Source organism: Amblyraja radiata, chromosome 22 (genome assembly GCF_010909765.2).
Source record: "Amblyraja radiata isolate CabotCenter1 chromosome 22, sAmbRad1.1.pri, whole genome shotgun sequence".
NCBI lineage: Eukaryota > Metazoa > Chordata > Chondrichthyes > Rajiformes > Rajidae > Amblyraja > Amblyraja radiata.
This window is the reverse complement of record NC_045977.1, coordinates 37937561-37965427: the sequence shown is the minus strand read 5'-3', so window position 1 is coordinate 37965427 and position 27867 is coordinate 37937561. Positions and strand designations below refer to the sequence as shown.

Here is a 27867-nt window from a genome sequence, read left to right as displayed (position 1 = left end):
TGATCATTGGTCAGCATGGACTCAGTGGGCCGAAGGGCCTGTTCCACACTGTATCTCTGAAATTAAAAACTAGAACCTTGAAAGTGTTTTTCCTTTTTGCTGTCTCCACGACTTCAGACAATTGTTTAACATCCTGTTACAGATCATATTGCCGTGGGTAACAGTATCTACGGAGTTTCTTTATGAAAACTCAGATGTGTACATGTGTCGAGGGCAGTGGTGAATGTCATATTAGGAGCTGAGATTAACCCGAGGGCTGTTGGCAAAAAGATCTGTCATTCTTTACTAAGTCCGCTGTTAATTTAAATGTTAGGCCCGAGGCAGAGATGATTAATTGTAACATGAACCTTGTGGAAAGATGAACTTCAGTGTAGCGTAGAGATGTAGCACAGAAACAGGCCCTTCGGCCCACCGAGTCCGTGCAGACCGTATACTACTTCTATCCTATACCCACTGGGGGCAATTTACAATGTTACCGAGCCAACCAGCCTATGAAACATAGCAACATAGAAAATAGGTGCAGGAGTAGGCCATTCGGCCCTTCGAGCCTGCACCGCCATTCAATATGATCATGGCTGATCATCCAACTCAGTATCCTGTACCTGCCTTCTCTCCATATCCCCTGATCCCTTTAGCCACAAGGGCCACATCTAACTCCCTCTTAAATATAGCCAATGAACTGGCCTCAACTACCTTCTGTGGCAGAGAATTCCACAGATTCACCACTCTCTGTGTAAAAAATGATTTTCTCATCTCAGTCCTAAAAGACTTCCCTCTTATCCTTAAATTGTGACCCCTTGTTCTGGACTTCCCCAACATCGGGAACAATCTTCCTGCATCTAGCCTGTCCAACCCCTTAAGAATTTTGTAAGTTTCTATAAGATCCCCCCTCAATCTTCTAAATTCTAGTGAGTACAAGCCGAGTCTATCCAGTCTTTCTTCATATGAAAGTCCTGACATCCCAGGAATCAGTCTGGTGAACATTCTCTGTACTCCCTCTATGGCAAGAATGTCTTTCCTCAGGTTTGGAGACCAAAGCTGTCCGCAATACTCCAGGTGTGGTCTCACCAAGACCCTGTACAACTGCACGTCTTTGGAGGGTGGGTGGAAGCCGGAGCTCCTGGAGGAAACCCACGCGGTCACTGGGAGAACGTACCAACTCCCCTTTGAAAGATGAACTTTAGGTTAGTTTAGAGATACAGCATGGAAACAGGCCCTTCGGCCCACCGGGACAGCACCAATCATTCACATCACCAGGTACACGAGACAATAAAGTTCCATTGAACCATTGAAAGCACGAAGCCAACCTCTAAGGTAAAGCTGGTTGTAAAAGGTCATGTCGAATGCTGGCCTGTCTCGTGTTAATGGCAGAGGAAGTGACACTTTAGCAGCCTCTCCCACACGGAGGGCATCGGGTTGGGTAAAGACTTCCAAGCTTTATCCAAGCCTCGTGGCCGTTGGAAGTGAAATTCTAACAATGATCTATTCTACAATTTTCCTTGGGATCCCCCTCCTCTTTGATGTCTCGTTTTCACACCTCACACTTCCTCATCTCTGTGCCTCCCCCTCCCCTGACTCTCGGTCCGAAGCAGGGTCTCGATTCCTTCTCTCCATAGACGCTGCCTGTCCCGGCTGAGTTACTCCAGCATTCCGTGCCTATCTTCGGTGAAACTCTGCGCGTTTGCTCACCCCTCGTTGGAGCGGCGTGGAGAGTCCATGTTTAGAGTCCTGTGGTGAAAGAACCGTTGACTGTTTCAGTGTGAATGCATGAGGTGTGAGACATACTGGTCAGGCTGAAGGTGACGTAGGCCACTGCCGATCCCAGCGTTAGACCGGACATGTAGGACACAGTCATGGTGTTGCCTGTAAAGACAATGGAACAAGAGATGAATATCTTCCAGCAGTTTATTAGACCACAAACAAACCCGACCTCCTTCACAAACCCACCCTGACTAGTCTCACCCTGCCAACACCCCACCCTTCTCGCTGATGTCCAATATCTTCAGTAATAGCAAGGAACTGCAGAACGTGGGCGCGGACACGGTGCTGCCTCACAGCGCCAGAGATGCTGCCTCACAGCGCCAGAGACCCGGGTTCCATCCTGACCACGGGCGCTGCCTGTACTAGAGTTTGTACGTTCTTGCCCGCGATCGCGTGGGTTTTCTCCGGATGCTCCGTTTCCCCCCCCACACTCCAAAGACGTACAGGTTTGCAGGTTAATTGGCTTCTGTAAAAATGTGTACATTGTCTGCAGGTTGTACTCGCTAGGATTTAGGAGATTGAGGGGGGATCTTATAGAAACGTACAAAATTCTTAAGGGGTTGGACAGGCTAGATGCAGGAAGATTGTTCCCGATGTTGGGGAAGTCCAGAACAAGGGGTCACACAGTTTAAGGATAAAGGGGAAATCTTTTAGGGCCGAGATGAGAAAAACATTTTTCACACAGAGAGTGGTGAATCTCTGGAATTCTCTGCCACAGAAAGTAGTTGAGGCCAGTTTATTGGCTATATTTAAGAGGGAGTTAGATGTGGCCCTTGTGGCTAAAGGGATCAGGGGGTATGGAGAGAAGGCAGGTACAGGATACTAAGTTGGATGATCAGCCATGATCATATTGAATGGCGGTGCAGGCTCGAAGGGCCGAAGGGCCTGTGTCCACACTGTATCTCTAAAGTCTAAAATGCCGATGATGATCTATACCAAAGGTAGACACCAAAATGCTTGGGCAGCATCTCTGGAGAGAGGGTCCCAACCTGAAACATCACCAATCCATGTTCTCGAGAGATGCTGCCTGACCCGATGAGCTTCTCCAGCATTTTGTGTCCACCTTTACCATGCCTTCTGGTTTAAATCTTAAAATGCACTTTTATTTGAGCGATACTGCGCGGAAACAGTCCCTTCGACCCACCGAACCCGCACCGATCGGCGATCCCCGTAAACTAAACACAAGTGGGAGCCCACAGAAGGCAGCCATTTAGACGCCATCCACAATGGCCTGTGGACTTCGGGAGCTGCGGTCTCCGGGAGCAAGCGGCCGTTCCTGACGCTCCAGGCCGCTGAGAGGGCTCTGCCGATGCCGGAGTTCCATCATCCGGCGAGAGGGCCTGAAGCATCGGGCTTCCGTAGCGGCGACTGCGGAGGCCTCAATAGGCCCCGACCATGGGTGGACAGGGGATAGGACTGGACTTTGCTGCCTTCCCTCACAGTGGGAACCATTGTTGGGGGATGTTTTTATGTTTATTGGTAAATTTTTTAATGTTGTGTCCTATTTTTATTGGTGTGCTGCAAATGCCAACTCAACTTTCACTTCACTAATTGGTGTAGGTGATAATAAATGTCCTTTGTATCTAGTATCTTGAATGGTTCATTGCAGTAGAATTAAAATATTGAGTAACCATTGACTGTATGGGCGGCACCGTGGTGCAGCGGGTAGAGCTGCTGCCTCGCAGCATCAGAGGCCCGGGTTTGATCCTGACCAAGGGAGCTGGCTGTGTGGAATTTACACGTTGTATTGTATTGTATTGTATTCAAATTTATTGTCATTGTCTCAGTTAGAGACAACGAAATGAATTTCCCTTACAGGCAGTATCATAAAAATAAAAATAAATAAATAATAATAAATAATTAAACATATTAAAAATAAAATACAATTTAAAAAAAAACCAAAAAAAAAAAACAAAAAGCACAAACACTGAAAGTCCACGACACAACATAACACTTGTGGCACCAAGGTGAGGAAGGCACCATAGTCCAGTCCAGGTCTCCCTGTCACCGCGTGGGTTTCCTCCGGGTGCTCTGGTCCCCCCCCACATCCCAAAGATGGATGGTTTCCACACTAATTGGCCTCTGTAAATCGTCCCTAACTTGTGGGAAGTGGATGAGCAAGTGGGATAACATAGAACTGAACTGTCCTCTCACCAGCTAGACAGCAATCCTGGCCTACCATCTACCTCAGTGGAGACCCTCGGACTATCTTTAATCGGACTTTTCTGGACTTTATCTTGCACTAAACACAATACCCTTTATCCTGTGTCTGTACACTGTGGACACGAGTCTTTCCGCACACGATGTTAGCAAGCAACAAAAAAGATTTTCACTTTACCTCGGTATACATGACAATAAACTAAACTAAACTAAACTCAGGTAAAGTATCGTTTACTAAACTAAGAAGTATGTAGAAACATAGAAAAATGGAAAATAGGTGCTGGAGGAGGCCATTTGGCCCTTCGAGCCAGCACCGCCATTCATTGTGATCATGGCTGATCATCCACAATCAGTAACCCGTGCCTGCCTTCTCCCCATATCCCTTGATTCCTCTAGCCCCTGGAGCTCTATTTAACTCTCTTTTTAATTCATCCAGTGAATTGTCCTCCACTGCCTTCTGTGGCAGAGAATTCCACAAATTCACAACTCTCTGGGTGTGTGTAAACAAACACCTCCAGATTCAGTGACAGTTTCTTTCTAGATGTCATCAGACAACTGAACCATCCTTTCAACAATTAGAGAGCTGTCCTGAACTACCATCTACCTCTTTGGAGACGCTCGGACTATGTGTAATCAGAATTGCCTGGACTTTATCTTGCACTAAACATTATTCCCTTTATCCTGTATCCGTGCATCGTGGGCTGCTTGATTGTAATCATGTACAGTCTCCTCGTTGACTGGATAGTACGCACCAAAAAAACCTTTTACCGTAACTTGGTACACGTGACAATAAACTAAACTGAACTACAGTAAACTAAACTAAACTAAACGATATTAAACCAAACCAAACCAAACCAAACCAAACCCTAACCTAAACTCAACTAACCCTAACCTAACCTAAACCAAACGAAACTAAACTATATTAAAGTAAATTAAACTATATACTGTGTAAACGATAAACTGCGTTTTTTCACACAGAGAGTGGTGAATCTCTGGAATTCTCTGCCACAGAAGGTAGTTGAGGCCGGTTCATTGGCTATATTTAAGAGGGAGTTAGATGTGGCCCTTGTGGCTAAAGGGATCAGAGGGTATGGAGAGAAGGCAGGTACAGGATACTGAGTTGGATGATCAGCCATGATCATATTGAATGGCAGTGCAGGCTCGAAGGGCCGAATGGCCTACTCCTGCACCCATTTTTCTATGTTTCTATGTTTCTATGCACCATCCACTTCAGGAATCATGAGTTACCAGTTTAGTTTAGTTTGTTGTCATGTGTAGCGAGCTACAGTCAAAACCTCTTGTTTCGCTGCCAACCAGTCAGCAGGTTGGCAGAGAACCTATGTTTCTATGTTTCTATATATGCAAGTTTGTCGGCTTACCTGCCAGCTCTCTCTGCTCTGGGCTAACTTTGCCCGCTGCCAGGATCATGGGCACGCTACCAAAATAACCATTGGAGATGCCCATGAGCAGGGAGAAGACACACGGCCAGGCGGGGTGGCTGAACACTGGCTGGTCACTGGGCAGTACGCACAGGAGGAACAGTGGGATGAACACCACTCGGGTGGAGGAGCACGCCAACAGGTGGAGCCCTCTCCAGTCGTAAGGGAGGGCTGCGAGAATCTGCAACAGTAACGACAAAAAACTGATGAGAACCGGGTCAGAATGCAACTCCATTTCATGAAACAAAGCAAGACCCGCCAGATTCAGAGACCAATCATATTATTGATGATTTGAAATCCTGATTATCAAAAAAAATGGTGTTAATTGTCAAGCAGGTAAGGGTTCAGAGAAGATTTACGAGGATGTTGCCAGGACTAGAGGGTCTGAGCTATAGGGAGAGGTTGAGTTGGCTGGGACTCTATTCCTTGGAGCGCAGGAGGATGAGGAGGTGATCTTATAGGAATAGGTTGGGTAGATGTTGAGAATATAGATCTCAACGTTGTAGCGAATCAGTTCCATAGACAAAGTCCATGTTTGACGTTGATATACAAATTACAAAAACAGACTCCTGACCTGAAACGTCACCGATCCATGTTCTACAAACTTGCTGCCTGACCCACTGAGTTACTCCTGTACTTTGTGTCTTTTCTGGTAAACCAACATCTGCAGTTCCTTATCTCTACAAATTCATATTGCGAAGATGTGGCCAGGTCTTGAGGGCGTGAGCTACAGGGAGAGGTTGAGCAGGCTGGGACTCTATTCCTTGGAGCGCAGGAGGATGAGGGGAGATCTTATAGAGTTGTATATACGATCATGAGAGAAATAGATCAGGTAGATGCACTGAGTCTCTTGCCCAGAGTAGGCGAATCGAGGACCAGAGGACATAGGTTTAAGGTGAAGATGAAAAGATTTAATAGGAATCGGAGGAGTAACTTTTTCACACAAAGGGTGGTGGGTGTATGGAACAAGCTGCCAGAGAAGGTAGTTGAGGCAGGGACTATCGCAACATTTAAGAAACAGTTGGACAGGTACATGGATAGGACAGATTTGGAGGGATATGGGCCATACGTGGGCAGGTGGGACTAGTGTAGCTGGGACATGTTGGCCAGTGTTGGTCGAAGGGCCTGTTTCCACGCTGTATCACTCTACGATTCTATGTATACCTTTAAGGTAAGCATATTGAATTTTACATAATACCCACCTTAGAGTCATAGAGTGATACAGTGTGGAAACAGGCCCATCGGCCCAACTTGCCCACACCGGCCAACAGGTCCCATCTACACTAGTCCTACCTGCCTGCGTTTGGCCCATATCCCTCTAAACCTGTCCTATCCATGTACCTGTCTAAATGTTTCTTAAACGTTGCGATAGTCCCTGCCTCAACTACCTCCTCCGATGGCTCGTTCCTTACACCTGCCATCCTTTGTGAGAAAAAATCACCCCTCTGTGGGTAAAATAAAGATAAATAATTAAAATGATGCTGGATGTACTGAGAATGTAACTCCAGAGACTTATCAATGGTCCTGAAATACGTGACATCCTTGGCGTGCATTTTAGATTTGATGGTTAGATATTTCTAACCACGTAAAGGATTTTAATTAAGTGGACGTTCTTGGTGCAATCAGTGGGAATTGTACCAGGAGGCTTTAAGAATGTAATTGCTTTTGAAAGAATCTACAGATGAATCGTCAGAACTACATATGATCGATAAAGAATAATAAGGTGTCATTTAAAAAATAGATGAGTTCACAACTGGTGGCGTGCAAAGCTTCGGCGGCTGAGGAATGTCTCAAAAATGACATAGACTGAAAATTTTGATCAATTACCGCTGTTATTTGCAGGTAAAGTTGCATTTTTTAGGGTTGTCAAAAGGACAAAAAAAATATTTTTAAGAAAAGGACACAAAGTGCTGGAGTAACTCAGTGGGTCAGGCAGCATCTCTGGAGAACAGGGACCATCATGTCCCAGCTACACCCGTCCGATCTGCCTGCGCTTGGTCCATATCCCTCCAAACCGGTCCTATCCAAGTACCTGTCTAACTGTTTCTTAAACGTTGGGATAGTCACAGCCTCAACTACCTCCTCTTGCTTCGGAGGCTCCGTCCGCAGGCCCGGTGGACGGTGACATCGGGAGCTCGCGGGTCCCTGGTGGGAGACCGCTTTCCGGAGCTCCAGCGGCGGCAGCTTCTCCCGCCCGAATTGCGGGGCTGAAAACGACCCAGGGCGGGGCCTGACATCGCCCGGCGTGGCTTGTCAGCACCAGCCGGGGGCTTTAACATCGGGAGAAGAATGGAGAGCAGGGGAGAGACAAGACTTTGCCTTCCATCACAGTGAGGAGGAGATTCACTGTGATGGATGTTTGTGTGAATTGTGTTGGTGTGTGTCTTGGTTCTTGTCCTGTTGTATGACTGTAGAAACCAAATTTCGTTTGAACTTCATTTGAGGTTCAAATGACAATAAACGCTATTGTATTGTGTTGTATTGTAAAAGTCCTACCTTTCCCACAAAGTCAGACAGGTTGAAGATGGCCATGATGAGGATGGGCAGCCACTCTCCGAGAGTGCAGTTGCGGATTTCTGATTCCAGGCCCGGAAACAGACAGAGTGTGATGAAGTACGTCAGTGTAATGGACAACATGTAGGGCCAGATAACGCCGGCCACCATGTACCGGTGTAGAATGATGTCTGCGGAAAAACAATCAGAGGGTAAAGTATCACCCTGTCAAACATTGCTGCCTAAACCAGAAACCATTTCATTGCTGGAGATACTAGATTTAGCTCAGAGATACAGCGCGGAGACAGGCCCTTCGGCCCACAGATGACCGTGCCGACCCGCGATCAGCCCGCTCACCAGCTCTATCCCACTCACACTACGGACAGTTTACAATCTTTACCGAAGCCAATTCATCTACAAACCTGCACGTCTTTGGAGTGTGGGAGGAAACCGGAGCACCCGGGGAAAACTCAAGTGGGTTATGGGGGAGAACGTACAAACCCCGTACAGGCAGCACCCGTAGTCGGGATCGAACCCGAGTCTCTGGCGCTGTGAGGCAGCAACTCTACCGCTGCCACCATTTAAATGATGCATTTGCCATTTAAGAACAGATATGGAACCAAACTATAATTCCATTATTATCTGATTTCAACTAACATTAATTCATTTAGAAATGAAATTTAGTTGGCTGCTTTTTGTACATTACTAGGACTTAAACTGCAATGTCCATGCATTTCCAATTGAGCTACCATGTATACATATTGGTAGAAGCCCTCAGGCTTTAGAATTTAGAGATACAGTGCGGGAACAGGCCCTTCAGCCACCGAGTCTGTGCCGACCAGCGATCCCCGTACACTAGCACTATCCTACACACACTAGGGACAATTTACAGAGGGCCAATTAACCTCCAAACCTGTGTGTCTTTGGGGTGTGAGAGGAAACCGGAGCACCCGGAGAAAACCCACATGGTCACATGGCGATTAATGATCAGGGTAGACTCGCTGGGCCGAAGGGCCTCGCTCCACGCTGTATCTCTAAACAAAACTAAACTAGACAGAATGTGTAGGAAGGAACTGCAAATGCTGGTTTAATCCAAAGATAGATACAAACCGTTGGAGTAACTCAGCGGGACAGGCAGCACCTCTGGAGAAATGGAATAGGTGACGTTTCGGGTCGAGGCCCTTCTTCGGACTGGGAGTCAGGGCAAAGGGAAACGTGAGGTGATGTAGAGTGAGATAGAACAAATGAATGAAAGATATGCAAAAAAGTAAGGATGATAAAGGAAACCGGCCATTGTTAGCCGTGGGCTAGGTGAAAACGAGTTACAGACAATGAGACTCAAACAAGACGACTTTGAGACTAGTGCAACAACTTGGGTGGGGGAGGAACACAGAGAGAGGGGATGAAGCTTTTAAAGGCCTTACTGCTGAGCCAGCAGATTTAACACAGTAGACGAGGAACTGCATGGTAACATGACCTTAAATGGATGTATAATGGGCCTTTCCCACTTAGGCTATTCTATAGGCAAATGCCAGGGACTAATTTTAATGGAATTCACCTACAACACCTGGCGACAACCTACGACGGCAAAAATTGTCGCCACTGTCGGCGGAAATGTTTCAATATGATGAAAACTTTGCGGCAGTCGCATGTAGCCCACACACAAGGCCCAAAAAATCCCCTAAGTGGGACAGACCCGTAAAGCAAAGAAAAATCAATTAAATGTAAAATCGACAGTGTTGAGGGAGGAAATGTGAAGTGCACGGGTAAGTGTGAGAGATGGCTGCATGAACGGCAAGAGGGGCGATACAGTGATGTGCTTCAACAAGGGCTAAATACAAAACCATCACGCGATTGTAAGAGTGAACAGGATGTGAAGGGAGAACGGAAACCCCATCAGTGTTAACATGGTGTCAAAGACAAGGATGAACAAGAGTGGCAAATGTTTTATTGAATGTTCGTGTCCCATGGGCAGTGACTTGAATTCACATTGGTCGAAGCCTTCAGGCTTTAGAATTTAGAACACACCAGCCTTCAGGTCAGGCTCTACGGTAAAACACAATGCGCAACATATATAAGTTCATAGGTGATAGAAGCAGAATTAGGCCATTCGGCCCATCAAGTCTACTCCGCCATTCAATCATGGCAGATCTTAGAAGATCTTAGAAGATCTTATAGAAACTTACAAAATTCTTACGGGGTTGGACAGGCTAGATGCAGGAAGATTGTTCCCGATGTTGGGGAAGTCCAGAACAAGTGGTCACAGTTTAAGGATAAGGGGGAAGACTTTTAGGACCGAGATGAGGAAAACATTTTTTACACAGAGAGTGGTGAATCTCTGGAATTCTCTGCCACAGAAGGTAGTTGAGGCCAGTTCATTGGCTATATTTAAGAGGGAGTTAGATGTGGCCCTTGTGGCTAAAGGGATCAGGGGGTATGGAGAGAAGGCAGGTACAGGATACTGAGTTGGATGATCAGCCATGATCATATTGAATGGCGGTGCAGGCTCGAAGGGCCGAATGGCCTACTCCTGCACCTATTTTCTATGTTTCTATCTATCTCTCCCTCCTAACTCCATTCTCTTGCCTTCTCCTCGTAACCCCTGGCACCCGTACTAATGCGTTTAACCATTCTGTCGTTGCAGAAATTCAGTAAAAGGCAACCATGTCGTGCAGCGGTAGAGTTGCTGCCTCACAGCGCTGGAGACCCGGGTTCGATCCTGACTATGGGTGCTGTCTGTACGGAGTGTGTACGTTCTCCCCGTGACCTGCGTGGGTTTTCTCCGTGAACTTCGGTTTCCTCCCACATTCCAAAAACATACATTTTTGTTGCTTAATGGGCTTGGTATAAACGTGAAATTATCCCTAGTGTGTGTAGGATAGTGATCGCTGGTCGGCGCAGACCAGGTGGGCCGAAGGGCCTGTTTCCGCGTATGTATCTCTAAACTAAAACGAGACAGATTGTAGGTCTCTGTCGGTTGATGATGATGGGGAAGTGCCTCTAAAGTAAGTGAGACGATGGGCAGGTGGGAAGACTCTCCGGATTAATGGGGGAAGGCATCTCTTAGATGAAAAGATGGGAAGACCCTTTGGATTAACAGGGTGGGATGTCCATGGATTGACCACTGGGATGCCTCCCTCAACTGACCACACTGAAGTAACAAGGGTGTCTCTCAGGTCTGTCTAAACCCTGTGGGGCATGTTGGTCGGCGTGGGGAAGTTGGGCTGAAGGGCCTGTTTCCACACTGTATGATTCGATGACCCTTGTAGTGCGATATCCTGGGAAACTGTTGGAGTTACTGTTATTTATGGTCAAAATAAATGAGTTGGACTCAAATGCAGCGTAACCTCATCAAAATGAAAGTCAATAGTCTCGTGGAGGGGAGAGCTGGACTGATCTGGCACTTAAGGGAAGCTGAAAAACTGGCAGAGTTAAGGAAGATCAATTGAAGTGTAAATCACATCTGACATATACTGGCCCACAATGGAATGCCGGATTGCAGGTTTCAAGTCCCTCCACCCCTCTACACTCTCCTATCTTTTATGATGTAGGGATTTTTGTGACAAATCTTCCTCTTGGCAACTGAAACATCTTTGCTTTGCGAGTGTCCAGGCAACAAGTCCCAAACTGTGACACTGATCTTAGCTTCTTTTAGGTGGACAGAAATGCTGGAGAAACTCAGCGGGTGAGGCAGCATCTATGGAGCGAAGGAATAGGCGACGTTTCGGGTCGAGACCCTTCTTCAGACCGATGTCGGGGCGGGAAAAAGAAATGAAGAGGCGGAGACGGTAGGCTGTGGGAGAGCTGGGAAGGGGAGGGGACGGAGGGAGAAAGCAAGGACTACCTGAAATTGGAGAAGTCAATGTTCATACTACCACCCAAGCCAAATATGAGGTGCTGCTCCTCCAATTTGCGGTGGGACTCAACTCATTCTGGCCATGGAGGAGGCCCAGGACAGAAAGGTCGGATTAGGAATGGGAGTGGGAGTTGAAGTGCTGAGCCACTGGGAGATCAGGTTGGTTAATGCAAACTTAGCTTATTTTAGCATCACACTGGTCAACCTGAGGAGCACCTTCAGCAACAGACTGGGTTCCACCAAGATGCAGCACAGAACGCCACAGGAGATCCTTCTTCCCTGTGGCTATCAAACTGTACAACTCCACCCCCTTCTGTCGTGGGGTCATTGTCATGTGTCCCAGATAGAACAATGAAATTGTTACTTGCTGTAGCACAACAGAATACGTAAACATGATAAATAATATGAGAAACGAGAGAGAGAAAAGAAAAAAAACGGGAAAAAAAAAAGTTGTATGACTGTTGGCAGATCAATTTCCCTCCTGGGATAGACAATAGACAATAGGTCCAGGAGTAGGCCATTTGGCCCTTCGAGCCAGCACTACCAAATCTATACTATCCTATCCTATCCTATCAGGAGGTCAAGGAGAAATCTTTCTCTGGGACCATTATGGGGGACACCTACCACCCCAGCAACGGACTGTTCCAGCTGCTACGGTCAGGCAAACGCCTCCGCTGTCATGCTGTGAAAACAGAGAGGATGAGACGGAGTTTCTTCCCACAGGCCGTCAGGACTGTAAACTCTTATCTCACCAGGGACTAATTTACTGTTGTGTTGTGTCTTCTTAAAATTGTTGTTTTTTTTGCTAACATATAAATACTGATTCTGTTCTGTTCTGTTCTGTAGTTGTTGCACAATCCGCAGGCATTGCCACTTTCATTTCACTGCACATCTTGTATGTGTATGCGACAAATAAAGTTGACTTGACTTGAAACATTGACACAGACTTTTACGAGAGAATGAGCTAAATGGCCTTTCTCCGCTTTCTCCACAATATATTGTCAAAGGCTGGAGGCCAAATTGTTCTCCTTCCAAGATGCACACAGGGGTATGAGATGAATGTATAGTAATTAAATGTCGCCGTGCAGCATTCCGTCAACCTTGTCCCAGATTCACGGGCCTCAGATACACAGAGATACAGATACAGTGCGGGAACAGGCCCTTTGGCCCACTGAGTCCGCGCCGACCAACAATCACTAGTTCCATCCTACACATGCTAGGGACAATTTTACAGAAGCCATTTAACCTACAAACCTGCATGTCTTTGGAGTGTGGGAGGAAACCGGAGCACCCGGAGGAAACCCACGTGGTCACGGGGAGAACGTGCAAACGCCATAAAGACAGCGCCCGAGGTCAGGATCGAACCCGGGCTGTGAGGCAGCAGCTCTACTGAATGCTCCACCATGATGCTGCCAGATCTTGGGCAAGAAGTGCTCCACCATGATGCTGCCAGATCTTGGGCAAGAAGTGCTCCCCCACTCAGCTCATTGTCTACTCCGCCATTCAATTACGTCTGATCTATCTTTCCCTCTCAACCACATTCTCCTGCCTTCCTTGCATAACCCCCGACATCCCTACTTATCAAGAATCCGTCAATCTCTGCCTTAAAAATATCCACTGACTTGGCCTCCACAGCCGTCTGTGGCAATGAGTTCCACAGATTCACCACCCTCTGACTGAAGAAATTCCTCCTCACCTCCCATCTCATTCATCCTTCTTTGTAGGAATGTGTACTGTATTATTCCATGTGTGGGAAGGAACTGCAGACACTGGTTTACACCAAAGATTGACACAAAAAGCCAGAGTAACTCGGCGGGACAGGCAGCATCTCTTGAGAGAAGGAATGGGTGAAATAGGCAATAGACAATAGGTGCAGGAGTAGGCCATTTGGCCCTTCGAGCCAGCACCGCCATTCAATGTGATCATGGCTGATCTTCCCCAATCAGTACCCCGTTCCTGCCTTCTCCCCATATCCCCTGACTCCGCTATTTTTAAGAGCCCTATCTAGTTCTCTCTTGAAAGCATCCAGAGAACCGGCCTCCACCGCCCTCTGAGGCAGAGAATTCCACAGACCCACAACTCTCTGTGAGAAAAAATGTTTCCTCGTCTCCGTTCTAAATGGCTTACTCCTTATTCTTAACCTGTGGCCCCTGGTTCTGGACTCCCCCAACATCGGGAACTAGTGTGTCCGAGCCCTTAACAATCTTTGTTAAGGTGGAATCTTTGTGACGTTTCGGGTCGAGACCCTTCCTCAGATTTCTTCAGCGTTCTGTCCTGTGTATAATTCCACGTTCCTCTTGGTTTGGTACATTTTATAGAAGCCCACGACTTTCACTAAATTGCACAAGTGAAGTCAAAATAACACTTGTCACTTTATTCGCTCATAACTCACCCAGTGCAAGGGCATGTGTTGATCCTTGTAGGTGACTTACACTACCACAATGTTCATTTATTTAATAGTTGCTGCTATTCCATTTATCAAACTACCAGCGTGAACTTCTGAAAACAGGCCGTAAATCTGAATTCCCATTGCACTTTATCATCTATGAACTGCTTTGAAAGCTGCTGCCCTGGAGAAGTTGGGGCGGCAAAACCGGGCAAAATAGCTATTTTTTTCAGCACGTTGGTCTTTATTAAAGCATAATTTCCACCAAACTCCTTTGGATTAAGCGCGTTTAGCTAATAACTTGAAAGTTCTTAAATGGTTGTTAAATTTGGATCTGGTCCTCACTAATCTAAAGATGTGCTCGATGAAATGATGGCCTCAACAGCAATTGGAGAATGGAGATTTACTTTAGACTTTAAACTTTAGACTTTAGAGATTTTATAGTTTTTAGTTTAGAGATACAGCGAGGAAACAGGCCCTTTCGGCCCACTGGGTCCGCGCCGACCAGCGATCCCCACACATCAACACTATCCTATACTCACTAGGGACAATTGTTTTACATTTACCAAGCCAATTAACCTACAAACCTGCACGTCTTTGGAGCATGGGAGGAAACCGAAGATCTCGGAGAAAACCCACGCAGGTCACGGGGAGAGCGTACAAACTCCGTACAGGCAGCGCCCGTAGTCGGGATCGAACCCGGGTCTCCGGCGCTGCATTCGCTGTAAGGCAGTAACTCTACCGCTGCGCCACCATGCTGCCGATACAGCGTAGAAACAGGCCCTTCGGCCCACTGAGTCCGCGTCGACCAGCGATCACCCCGTGCACGAGTTCTATCCTAGTTGGGACGACAGATGGCACAATGGGCTAAGTGTTCGGCTGGCGACCGGAAGGTAGCCGGTTCGAATCCCGCTTGGAGTGCATACTGTCGTTGTGTCCTTGGGCAAGACACTTCACCCACATTTGCCTGTGTGTGAATGTGTGTGAATGTGTGTGAGTGATTGGTGGTGGTCGGAGGGGCCGTAGGCGCAGATTGGCAGCCACGCTTCCGTCAGTCTGCCCCAGGGCAACTGTGGCTACAGAAGTAGCTTACCACCACCGAGTGTGACTGAGGAGTGAATGAATAATGCGATGTAAAGCGCCTTGAGTATTAGAAAGGCGCTATATAAATCCCATCCATTATTATTATTATTATTATTATTATCCTACACGCTACGGGCAATTCTACCGAAGCCAATTAACCTACAAGCCTGCACGTCTTTGGAGTTGTGGAGGAAACCGGCGCACCTGGAGAAAACCCGCGCCGTTACAGGAGAGCATGCAAACTCCGTACAGACAGCACCCGCAGTTGGGATCGTACCCGGGTTTCTGGCGCAGTGAGGCAGCAACTCTACCGGCGCGCCACCGTGCGGCCGAACTATAACAACATACTATTAAAAACATACGGACAGGTTCAAGGATTTAGAGGGATATGGGCCAAACATGGGCAGGCGGGACCAGTGTAGATGGGGCATCTTGGTTGGCATGGGCAAGTTGGGATGAAGAGCCTGTTTCTGCGCTGTATGTACAGAACCTCCAAGTGAAGTTCCACATAGATCAGTACCGTAAACACTGCTGTTCACAATTTATGTTATTGAATTTTGGGATCTGAAACGCATTTTGTATACGGTGGTGGGAGCGTGGGGGTGGTGTCTATGGAAGGCAATGGCAGCCAGCAAGAATATATACTTGGCAAATGAATTTCAACAAGAGAGCTTTGGGATATCACATTTTAGGGAGAGGAATAAGGTCAGGTTGAACTTGGAAAATAAATGGGTCAGAGGAGCAAAGGGATTTGACGGCACAAATACACAAATAACTACAAATAGCAGCACTAAAAGGCCATAAAAAAAATATCATTGTTGTGAAATTGAAAAATGAACTCACACATGACCTTGGTGAGGCCACATTTGCAGAATTATCTGGTTTAGGTTAGTTTAGAGGTACAGCGGGTAAACATAGAAACATAGAAAATAGGTGCAGGAGTAGGCCATTCGGCCCTTCGAGCCTGCACCGCCATTCAATATGATCATGGCTGATCATCCAACTCAGTATCCTGTACCTGCCTTCTCTCCATACCCCCTGATCCCTTTAGCCACAAGGGCCACATCTAACTCCCTCTTAAATATAGCCAATGAACTGGCCTCAACTACCTTCTGTGGCAGAGATTTCCACAGATTCACCACTCTCTGTGTGAAAAATGTTTTTCTCATCTCGGTCCTAAAGGATTTCCCCCTTATCCTTAAACTGTGACCCCTTGTTCTGGACTTCCCCAACATCGGGAACAATCTTCCTGCATCTAGCCTGTCCAACCCCTAAGAATTTTGTAAGTTTCTATAAGATCCCCCCTCAATCTTCTAAATTCTAGCGAGTACAAGCCGAGTCTATCCAGTCTTTCTTCATATGAAAGTCCTGACATCCCAGGAATCAGTCTGGTGAACCTTCTCTGTACTCCCTCTATGGCAAGAATGTCTTTCCTCAGATTTGGAGACCAAAACTGTACACAATACTCCAGGTGTGGTCTCACCAAGACCCTGTACAACTGCAGTAGAACCTCCCTGCTCCTATACTCAAATCCTTTTGCTATGAATGCTAACATACCATTCGCTTTCTTCACTGCCTGCTGCACCTGCATGCCTACTTTCAATGACTGGTGTACCATGACACCCAGGTCCCGTTGCATCTCCCCTTTTCCTAATCGGCCACCATTTAGATAATAATCTACTTTCCTGTTTTTGCCACCAAAGTGGATAACCTCACATTTATCCACATTATACTGCATCTGCCATGCATTTGCCCACTCACCCAGCCTATCCAAGTCACCTTACAGCTTCCTAGCATCCTCCTCACACCTAACACTGCCCCCCAGCTTCGTGTCATCCGCAAACTTGGAGATGTTGCATTCAACTTCGTTCAATAAACAGGCCCTTCGGTCCACCGAGTCTGTGCCGACCAGCGATCCCCACACAATAACACTACCCTACACACACTAGGGACAATGTACTTTATACCAAGCCAATTAGCCTACAATAAAGTGAGTGACAATAAAACACTCTTGACTTGACCTGTACGTCTTTGGAGTGTGGGAGGAAACCGGAGCACCCGGAGAAAACCCACGCAGGTCACATACAAATTCCGTACAAACAGCACCCCTAGTCAGGATCGAAACCGGGTCTCTGGCGCTGTGAGGCAGCAACTCTACCGCTGCTCCACCATGAGGCAGCAACTCTACCGCTGCGCCATCGTACAGCGTTGTTCCTGGTTTAGACATTTAAACATTTGTATTTTTTTCCAACATAGAACAGAGCAGTAGATAGACACAAAGTGATGGTGTAACTCATGGGTCACAAGTTAATACTTGATAGGAGCAGAATTAGGCCATTCGGCCCATCAAGCCTACTCCGCCATTCTATCATGGCTGACCTATCTCTCCCTCTCAACCCCAATCTTCTGCCTTCTCCCCATAACCCCTCACACCCAGGGGGTCAGGCAGCATCTCCGGAGAAAAAGGATGGGTGACGTTTCGGGTCAAAGAAACATAGAAAATAGGTGCAGGAGGAGGCCATTCGGCCCTTCGAGCCAGCACCGCCATTCATTGTGATCATGGCTGATCGTCCCCTATCAATAACCCGTGCCTGCCTTCTCCCCATATCCCTTGACTCCATCTAACTCTCTCTTAAATCCATCCAGTGATTTGGCCTCCACTGCCCTCTGTGGCAGGGAATTCCATAAATTCACAACTCTCTGGGTGAAAAAGTTTTTTCTCATCTCAGTCTTAAATGACCTCCCCTTTATTCTAAGACTGTGGCCCCTGGTTCTGGACTCGCCCAACATTGGGAACATTTTCCCTGCATCTAGCTTGTCCAGTCCTTTTATAATTTTATATGTTTCTTCAGACTCTTCTTCAGACTTTGAGGTACTCCAGCACTTTGTGCCTTTTGTTTTGGTAAACCAGCATCTGCAGTTCCGTGAGTCTCCAATGACTGGACTGATGCAGGTGAGGACAAGATGGAGGGCTACCTCTGAAACTCGGCCAGTTTCTCCTCAGCCTTGACCTTGGTGCATCGAACCTCATGTAGGTGGCCGTCACTGGGACCTCGCGCTCTGGCCCCTCTGACTGCGGGCTTTCCACCGTGCCGTTCTCCTGTGGGGGCAAAGGCGGGAAATGCAGCTGTCATCCGAAAGCTGAGACGATCTAATTTGGTTTTAGTTTAGTTTAGTTTACAGAGACAGGCCCTTCGGCCCACCGAGTCCGCGCCGACCAGCGATGCCCGCACACTAACACTATCCTGCACACACACACACACACGCACACGCACACGAGGGACAATTTACAATTTTTACTGAAGCCAATTAACCTACAAACCTGCACGTCTTTGGTAGCGTGGAGGAAACCCGAAGATCTGGGAGAAAAACAAACGCAGGTCACGGGGAGAACCTGCAAACTCCGTACAGGCAGCATCCATAGTCAGGATGGAACCCGGATCTCTGGCGCTGTGAGGCAGCAACTCTACCGCTGCACCACCACACCCTCCCTCTTTTGGTTAATCTGGCTATTTGTAACTGGTGTAAAGACAGCGGGAAATGGTGCCTAACGTTCGTGGCAGGGGCATTATTGGCAAAATGAATTTCACTATGTAATGTTTAATTGCATAGGTGACAATAAATAAATATCCAAATAACCAGGGCTGCCAAGTCTCACGCATTGAGCATGAGAATCACGCATTTCGCCAAATTCTCACGCTCTCACACTGATCACAAATTTCTCACGCTCTGTCGGGTGTTGGAGAGCCGGAGCTGAGGGAGGGATGGAAGCAGAAGCAGCGGCGGGGACAGATGCGGACGGGGAGCCGGGACTGGCGAGTGTTTGCAGGGCTGGCGAGTGTTTGCCGGGCTGGCGAGTGTTTGCCGGGCTGGCGAGTGTTTGCAGGGCTGGCGAGTGTTTGCAGGGCTGGTGAGTGTTTGCTGGGCTGGCGAGTCACTCGCTGCAGCTCCGGCAATGGAGCAGCCTCAGTGCAAGAGTCCCGGGCCGTCGGAGGCATCGGAAGCGTTGCGCCGCTGCCGTGAGAGTCTCTGTGCCGAATTCGCCCAGGTGACCGGCATGGATCAGGCTGCGGCTCGATGCATCCTGGAGGACAACCAGTGGCTGCTGAAAGCAAGTACCAAGCACTGGGTAAAAACAGTGGAAGATAGTGGCCTTCAAATGGGAGTGGTTGGAGAAAGCATCCTGCTTGCCTGCTCGATTTACACTTACTGTAACTGCAGGAAAAATGTTCCCGATGTTGAGGGAGTTCAGCAACAGGGATCGCAGTTAAATAATAAAGGGTAGGCCAATTAGGAGACCCAGAGAGTTGTGAATCTGTGGAATTAACTGCCACAGAAGGCAGTGGAGGCCAATTCACTGGATGTTTTCAAGAGAGAGTTACATTTAGCAGTTGGGGCTAGCAAAATCAAGGGATATGGGGAAAACACAGGAAAGGTACTGATTTTAGATGAACAGCCATGATCATATTGAATGGCAGTGCTGGCTCGAATGGCCTATTCCTGCACCTATTTTCTATGCTTGATTATATGGCAATAAAACTCGACCACTTGATGTTGAAGCATTCATGCATGGTGGAGGTATAATGTAGTCATAGAGTGATACAGTGTGAAAACAGGCCCTTCTGAGCAACTTGCCCACACCCACCAACATGTCCCAGCTACGCTACTTGCTTTTGGTCCATATCCCTCCAAACCTGTCCTATCCATGTATCAGTCTACCTGTTTCTTAAATGTTGGGATAATCCCTGCCTCAACCACCTCCTCTGGCAGCTTGTTCCATACACCCATCACCCTTTATGTGGAAAAATTTACCCCTTAAAAAGTTACCTCTTAAAAATACTTCAAACAAAAAACATTGAAATCATACTTCTGCAATGCACTAAAACATGATTTTAATACATCAAATTTCAAAAAGTCCCTACCGTGGGAGGGGGAACATCCCCCATCCCACACCCTCCCCCCACACCCTCCCCCCACTCGGTTGCTCCACTCCCTCGCCGGGTACCCCCAAGGCCAGTGATCGCTCAGCCTCCTCCACTATCAAAAACGCTCCGTGGCACTTGGAACTTCAGATGGGGAGCACTGCCAGATGTGAGCTGGGAACTGAGGCCAGTTGTCGGTGATGTCTGGATCCCAATGCTCAGCGCTTCGTGTTTCGGAGTTGGCTGTTATTGATTTGTAATTAGCCTGTTTTGTAATTAGTTGACAAAACCTTAATTTATTAATCCGGAATATCCAGGGGGATGGGATAAGTGTAATATTAAAATGACATCCAAGGTGTCAGGCTGTCTGTCACAACATACAGCCCCGATAACCCATTATTTCCTTCAGTTAATTATTGGGAAGGTAGCACTATTGTCATTTGCCACTCAACTATTATGTTTGTTTACCTCACTGACTATTTCTAACCCCCCCCCCCCCCAATTCCTTTGACAGGTTGAATAGAAATGTCCCCAATCTTGTTGTTTTATTAATTGAACACGTAGATGAACATCTTCAAGGAGTGTAATCAGATGGAAACTGTTTCAGATGCGATGTTTAAGGGCTCGTTCAAAGAAGGGGCATATTTTAAAGGAATGACAGAGATACTTGCAGGGGAATGTGTGAGGAGGTTATTATTTGCCTTTAGTTTTAGCTTGAGCCAGGACATCTGAAGATTCAAAGTTTAATATAGTAATTTTGCTGATACTGACTCCAACCAACCACGTAATGAATATTATCCATTTCAATCAAACCTTTTCTCGATGGGAGAGGGGAGAAGAGGGAGTGTCCGGGGTGCGACGGGTCCTTGATTATGCTGCTGGCCTTGCCGAGGCAGCGTGAGGTGTAAATTATATTTTCTATGGCAAAAAAAAAATGAAAGCCCCAGTGAAACTGTGACCCAACCTCGGAAACCATCCACCGTTTGTAGGGTACACTGTGTGAAATCCCGTCTACCATTCAGTGTCTCTCCTGCAATCTGTAGTAAAAACTTACAAATCTTACTTCCTCTGTATTGACATTATGATGAACCCGGTAACCATGGCCCTGCTCCACGTGACCTTTGACCTTGAGCCGCTCGTGGCCCCTGCTGCTGTGGGCCGTGTAGTATCGCACAAACTTGCTCCTTTTGACCAGCAGGTGCAAGATGAAGCACATCATCTCCATGGCGATTGATATGAAGAAGAAGATGATGGTGTTCTTCCTCTCGTCTGGGAGCAGGAGTTTGGTGAAAATTCTGCTGAGGGAAATGATGACCCCAGCAGTGCCTGTGATGGAGAAAGACATCGGTCACAAAAACCTTCACTGGCACAAAAAAAACAAATAGATTTTTTAACCTGTTTCCCCCTGACCCATGCAACTGCTTAATTTAATTTAGTTTAGTTTAGTTTATAGATACAGCGTGGAAACAGGCCCTTCGGCCCACCGAGTCAATAGACAATAGGTGCAGGAGTAGGCCATTCGGCCCTTCGAGCCAGCACCGCCATTCAATGTGATCATGGCTGATCATCCCCAATCAGTACCCCATTCCTGCCTTCTCCCCATATCCCCTGACTCCGCTATCTTTGAGAACCCCATCTAGCTCCCTCTTGAAAGCATCCAGCGAACCTGCCTCCACCGCCCTCTGAGGCAGAGAATTCCACAGACTCACCACTCTCTGTGAGAAAAAGTGTTTCCTCGTCTCCGTTCTAAATGGCTTAAGAGTCCGCACTGACCAGCGTTTCCCGCACATTAACACCAACCTACACCTACTGGGAACAATTTACAATTCTTACCAAAGCCAATTAACCTACAAACCTGTACGTCTTTGGGGTGTGGGAGGAATCCGGAGTACCCGGAGAAGACCCACGCAGGTCACGAGGAGAACGCCCAAACTCCACGCGGGCAGCACCCGTAGTCAGGATCGAACCCGGGTCTCCGGCGCTGCAAGGCAGCAACTCTACCGCTGCGCCGCCCCAGAACTGCCCTCGGCTTTTCCACACAGTCGTTGAACCTATAACAGTGCCACACAGGAACGGGCCCTTCGGCCCACAATGCTTGTGCTGAACGTGATGCCAAGTTAAACTGATCTCACTTGTCTGTACACGATCCAGATCCCTCTGTACCCTGTACTTCCCTGTGTCTATCTAAAAGCCTCTTAAACGGCCCACTGTCACATCCGCCTCCACCGCCGCCCCTGGCAACGTTTTACAGTCCCCCACCTACCCTCTGTATGAGAGGCCTGCTCCACACATCTCCAATTTGGTCGCCCAATTATAGGAAGGATGTCAACAAAATAGAGAGAGTACAGAGGAGATTTACTAGAATGTTGCCTGGGTTTCAACAACTAAGTTACAGAGATAGATTGAATAAGTTAGGTCTTTATTCTCTGGAGCGCAGAAGGTTAAGGGGGGACTTGATAGAGGTCTTTAAAATGATGAGAGGGATAGACAGAGTTGATGTGATCAAGCTTTTCCCTTTGAGAATAGGGAAGATTCAAACAAGGGGACATGACTTCAGAATTAAGGGACAGAAGTTTAGGGGTAACATGAGGGGGAACTTCTTTACTCAGAGAGTGGTAGCGGTGTGGAATGAGCTTCCAGTGGAAGTGGTGGCGGCAGGTTCGTTGGTATCATTTAAAAATAAATTGGATAGGCATATGGATGAGAAGGGAATGGAGGGTTATGGTATGAGTGCAGGCAGGTGGGACTAAGGGAAAAAAGTTGTTCGGCATGGACTTGTAGGGCCGAGATGGCCTGTTTCCGTGCTGTAATTGTTATATGGTTATATGGTTATAATTAAACGTTCCACGTTGAAACGTATAAGATTATTAACGGCTTGGACACGCTAGAGGCAGGAAACATGTTCCCGATGTTGGGGGAGTCCAGAACCAGGGGCCACACACAGTTTAAGAATAAGGGGGTAAGCCATTTAGAACGGAGACGAAGAAACACTTTTTTCTCACAGAGAGTGGTGAGTCTGAGAGAATTCATCAACCAGAGAGTAAACGCACTGGACGCAGCAACATGGAGCAAAATCAAAAGTATATGAAAGGTTGATAGTTCCTATCCTTTCCTTTGGGCAAATCCATTTATTGTGTATCAAAAGACTGGAGACACTGGAGGACTGGAGGGAGTGTGTTGAATGGCTTCAGTGGGAATGGAGGCAAACAGCCAAATGAAGATAACCCCAGGCAATCATCTATCCATGTGTTCAAGAAGGAACTGCAGATGCTGGAGAATCGAAGGTAGACAAAATTGCTGGAGAAACTCAGCGGGTGCGGCAGCATCTATGGAGCGAAGGAAATAGGCGACGTTTCGGGGCGAAACCCAAAGGGTTTCGCCCCGAAACGTCGCCTATTTCCTTAGGTCTGAAGAAGTGTTTCTCTGAGGTCTTTCCTTAGGTCTGAAGAAGGGTTTCTCTAAGAATAGGAGCCGAAACGTTGCCCATTTCCTTCGCTCCATAGATGCTGCCGCACCCGCTGAGTTTCTCCAGCAATTTTGTCTACCTTCTAATCATCTGACCAGCATCAGCGATCGTAACAAATGACGACAAAGCCTTATTGAATTCTGAGTGGACTTCGCAAAACACTGTCAACCATTTTTCACCCAGAGGGTTGTGAATCTGGGGAATTCTCCGCCTCGGAAGGCAGTGGAGGTCAATTCTCTGGATGCTAGTGCTGTGCACACGTCATCTAGGGACGACAGATGGCACAATGGGCTAAGTGTTCGGCTGGCAACCGGAAGGTAGCCGGTTCGAATCCCGCTTGGAGTGCATACTGTCGTTGTGTCCTTGGGCAAGACACTTCACCCACCTTTGCCTGTGTGTGAATGTGTGTGAATGTGTGTGAGTGATTGGTGGTGGTCGGAGGGGCCGTAGGCGCAGATTGGCAGCCACGCTTCCGTCAGTCTGTCCCAGGGCAGCTGTGGCTACAGAAGTAGCTTACCACCACCGAGTGTGACTGAGGAGTGAATGAATAATGCGATGTAAAGCGCCTTGAGTATTAGAAAGGCGCTATATAAATCCCATCCATTATTATTATTATTATCTTTTCCTTTATTTTTTACTTAACTTCCTATTTATTTTGGGGGGGGGTTTTTTTCGTTAGTTCCACTCGTCACTTTAATTTCACGTTTCACGTATTTTGTGTCTTTCTGACAGTTGCGTTATTCCCCTCCTGGGATGAGAGAAGTTCGTATTGTATCGTATCGTATCGTATCGAGTCATGACTTACTTTCTCCGGTCATTACCCCTTGCGTGTAGCGTTTGGGCAGCATCCCTGTGTAACCATAGAAGCTCGATTGCTGTACTTCATGCAAAAGAAGAGAAACATCCAACGTTAGCATCCAAACCACGCGGCTTGACTTTGCCGAGCTCCCTCGCTGGAGATCTGCTCCCACACGCGGGGCGCTGGGTTAGCGGCAGTTTGTGCCAATCTTTTTTAGGTGTTGCCAGGACTCGATGGCCTGAGCTATAAGGAGAGGTTGGGCAGAGTGGGACTTTACTCCTTGGAGGGCAGGAGGTCTGCACAACATCACGGTGCGGCCATACAGAGTCAATAGACAATAGACTATAGGTGCAGGAGGAGGCCATTCGGCCCTTCGAGCCAGTACCGTCATTCAATGTGATCATGGCTGATCATCCCCAATCAGTACCCCGTTCCTGCCTTCTCCCCACATCCCCTGACTCCGCTATTCTTAAGAGCCCTATCTAGCTCGCTCTTGAAAGTATCCAGAGAACCTGCCTCCACCGCCCTCTATGAGGGTGAATACACAGTGTGTAAGAGAGAACTGCAGATGCTGGGTTCAATCGAAGGTGGACACAAAATGCTGGAGTAACTCAGCGGGTGAGGCGGCATCTCAGGAGAGAAGGAATGGGCAGCGTTTCGGGTCGAGACCCCGAGATCCATTCTCTCCTGCCTCAGCTACCTCTGGCAGCTCGTTCCACACACCCACCACCCGATCAGCAAAATAGTTGCCCCTCAGGATACACCTAAATCTCTCTCTGTTCCACTGTTCTGGCCGTGAACACAGCTGCGGGTCGATATGTTGCCCTGCCATCGAATCTGACCTTTTTTAAAAATAAAATCCCCCCCCAAAAATCTCAATTTTCCACCACAGGTGCCTCTGGAGAATAAAACGCTTCTGTGCAATATAGTTAAAGGGGTTTTTTTTGTGTCACCTGAATCAAGCAGCGGGAATGTCATAACTCTGTGTCATAACATTGCACAGATCAAGTGATGGATGTGTACCATGCCACCCACACAGACCAACACAACAACTCACCCCAAACTGGAGGCAAATAGATCACAAATAAAGGGAAGGGAAATGATAAAAATGCAGGGTAGACTTTCACCCACTTTCAGTCAATCATAGAGTGATACAGCATGGACACAGGCCCTTCAGCCCCACTTGCCCAAACCGGCCAACATGTCTCATCTACACTAATCCCCCCCCTGCCCATATCCCTCCAAGCCTGTCCTATCCCAGTGTGCGGAATTCTCTGCCCAAGCGAAATATGAGGTGCTGTTCCTCCAATTTGCGCTGGGCCTCACCCTGACAGTGGAGGAGGCCCGGGATAAGAAGACACTTGCATGCGTGGGAAGGAAGTTGCGGACGACACTGATATACGTGGTGTGGAAGTCGGTGCTTACCGGTACAGCCGAACGCCACGATGCCGACCGCTGCCAGATTGATGCCGTACGCCTGGTGCACCGTGAACAGTTCCAGCCAAACATCGAAGACACTGACAAACACCAGGGGTCCCAATGCAAACACGTACCCTGTCACCAACCAGAGGATTAAACTGTTGATGTAGACTGCAATTTTAGTTTAGTTTAGTTATACAGCACGGAAACAGCCCACCGGGTCCGCGCCGACCAGCGCACGAACACTCTCCTACACGCGCTCAAGACATGTTTTATATTTACACCAAGCCAATTAACCTACAAACCCGTACGCCGTTGTAGAGTGGGAGGGAACCGAAGATCTCGGAGAAAACCCGCGCAGGTCACGGGGAGAACGTACAAACTCCGTACAGACAGCGCCCGTAGTCAGGATCGAACCCGAATCTCTGCCGCTGTGAGGCAGCAACTCTACCGCTGCGCCACCGTGCCGCCATTCTGCAATGCCAGCTTCACGGAATATTGTTCAGTGTTTCATACGGTCATAGAAACATAGAAAATAGGCGCAGGAGGAGGCCATTCGGCCCTTCGAGCCAGCACCGCCATTCATTGTGATCATGGCTGATCGTCCCCTATCAATAACCCGTGCCTGCCTTCTCCCCATATCCCTTGACACCACTAGCCCCTAGAGCTCTATCTAACTCTCTCTTAAATCCATCCAGTGACTTGGCCTCCACTGCCCTCAGTGGCAGGGAATTCCATAAATTCACAACTCTCTGGGTGAAAAAGTTTTTTCTCACCTCAGTCTTAAATGACCTCCCCTTTATTCTAAGGCTGTGTGTGGCCCCTTGTTCTGGATATAAGTTCTAGGAGCAGAATTAGGCCATTCAGCCCAACAAGTCTACTCCGCCATTCAATCACGGCTGATCTATCTCTCCCTCTCAATCCCCATTCTCCTGCCTTCTTCCCCGTAACCCCCGACACCCCTGACTAGCCATGTATTGTCTTCCCTGCTGACTGGTTGGCAGCGAAACAAGAGGGTTTGACTGTAGCTCGCTACACGTGACAACAAACTAAACTAAACTGGTAACTCATGATTCCTGAAGTGGATGGTGCATAGAAACATAGAAACATAGAAAAATGGGTGCAGGAGTAGGCCATTCGGCCCTTCGAGCCTGCACCGCCATTCAATATGATCATGGCTGATCATCCAACTCAGTATCCCGTACCTGCCTTCTCTCCATACCCCCTGATCTCTTTGGTCACAAGGGCCACATCTAACTCCCTCTTAAATATAGCCAATGAACTGGCCTCAACTACCTTCTGTGGCAGAGAATTCCAGAGATTCACCACTCTCTGTGTGAAAAATGTTTTTCTCATCTCGATCCTAAAGGATTTCCCCCTTATCCTTAAACTGTGACCCCTTGTCCTGGACTTCCCCAACATCGGGAACAATCTTCCTGCATCTAGCCTGTCCAACCCCTTAAGAATTTTGTAAGTTTCTATAAGATCCCCCCTCAATCTTCTAATTTCTAGCGAGTACAAGCCGAGCCTATCCAGTCTTTCTTCATATGAAAGTCCTGACATCCCAGGAATCAGTCTGGTGAACCTTCTCTGTACTCCTATGGCAAGAATGTCTTTCCTCAGATTTGGCTGAGGAAGGACATTATTGTGCAATAGGGGTACGGTTCAGTTGGGGCACGTTGCCGTGGGTTTGTGGCGGTGGAGGTAGTGTCCACTCACCCACAGTGATGCGGGTGTGTAAGCTGAGCAACTCCACTAGTGCGTTGTTTAAAATCACGGCCACCAGAGCCACCAGGATGTAGGTGAGGCTCATGTCAAACACGATAGATGTTCCTGGTGGGAGAGAACACAGCAGAGGTGAAGCCTTCGCCCCCAGCTCCCCGAAACAAAATCAACATCAATCAGCACACGCCCAAACCAGGACTATTCCCTTGTGTGGAAACATCATTGTTCTTCATGCACAGTTTAATACTCCTGGAGAAAGTGAACAGGAAATGCTTCACAGAGACAAGTGGGAGATGATGGAGAGAGGGAGAGAGAGAGAGAGAGAGAGAGAAGGAGATGGAGAAATGGAGAGGGAGAG

At 47.7% G+C, this 27867-nt stretch overlaps 1 protein-coding gene across 1 annotated transcript in view; it reads right to left on the bottom strand.

The window, feature by feature from the left end:
• Positions 1-27867, bottom strand: part of slc29a4 (solute carrier family 29 member 4) — a 63926-nt gene that overhangs the window by 3088 nt on the left and 32971 nt on the right. Inside the window, exons 3-10 of the mRNA XM_033040235.1 lie at positions 27504-27617; positions 25791-25919; positions 24372-24446; positions 21164-21426; positions 18155-18278; positions 7857-8044; positions 5301-5541; positions 1690-1863 (exon numbers count right to left, since the gene is read on the bottom strand). Of these exons, the coding sequence (XP_032896126.1) occupies positions 1721-1863; positions 5301-5541; positions 7857-8044; positions 18155-18278; positions 21164-21426; positions 24372-24446; positions 25791-25919; positions 27504-27617 (1277 nt within the window). The 3' untranslated portion in view covers positions 1690-1720. The remainder of the gene's footprint in view (positions 1-1689; positions 1864-5300; positions 5542-7856; positions 8045-18154; positions 18279-21163; positions 21427-24371; positions 24447-25790; positions 25920-27503; positions 27618-27867) is intronic.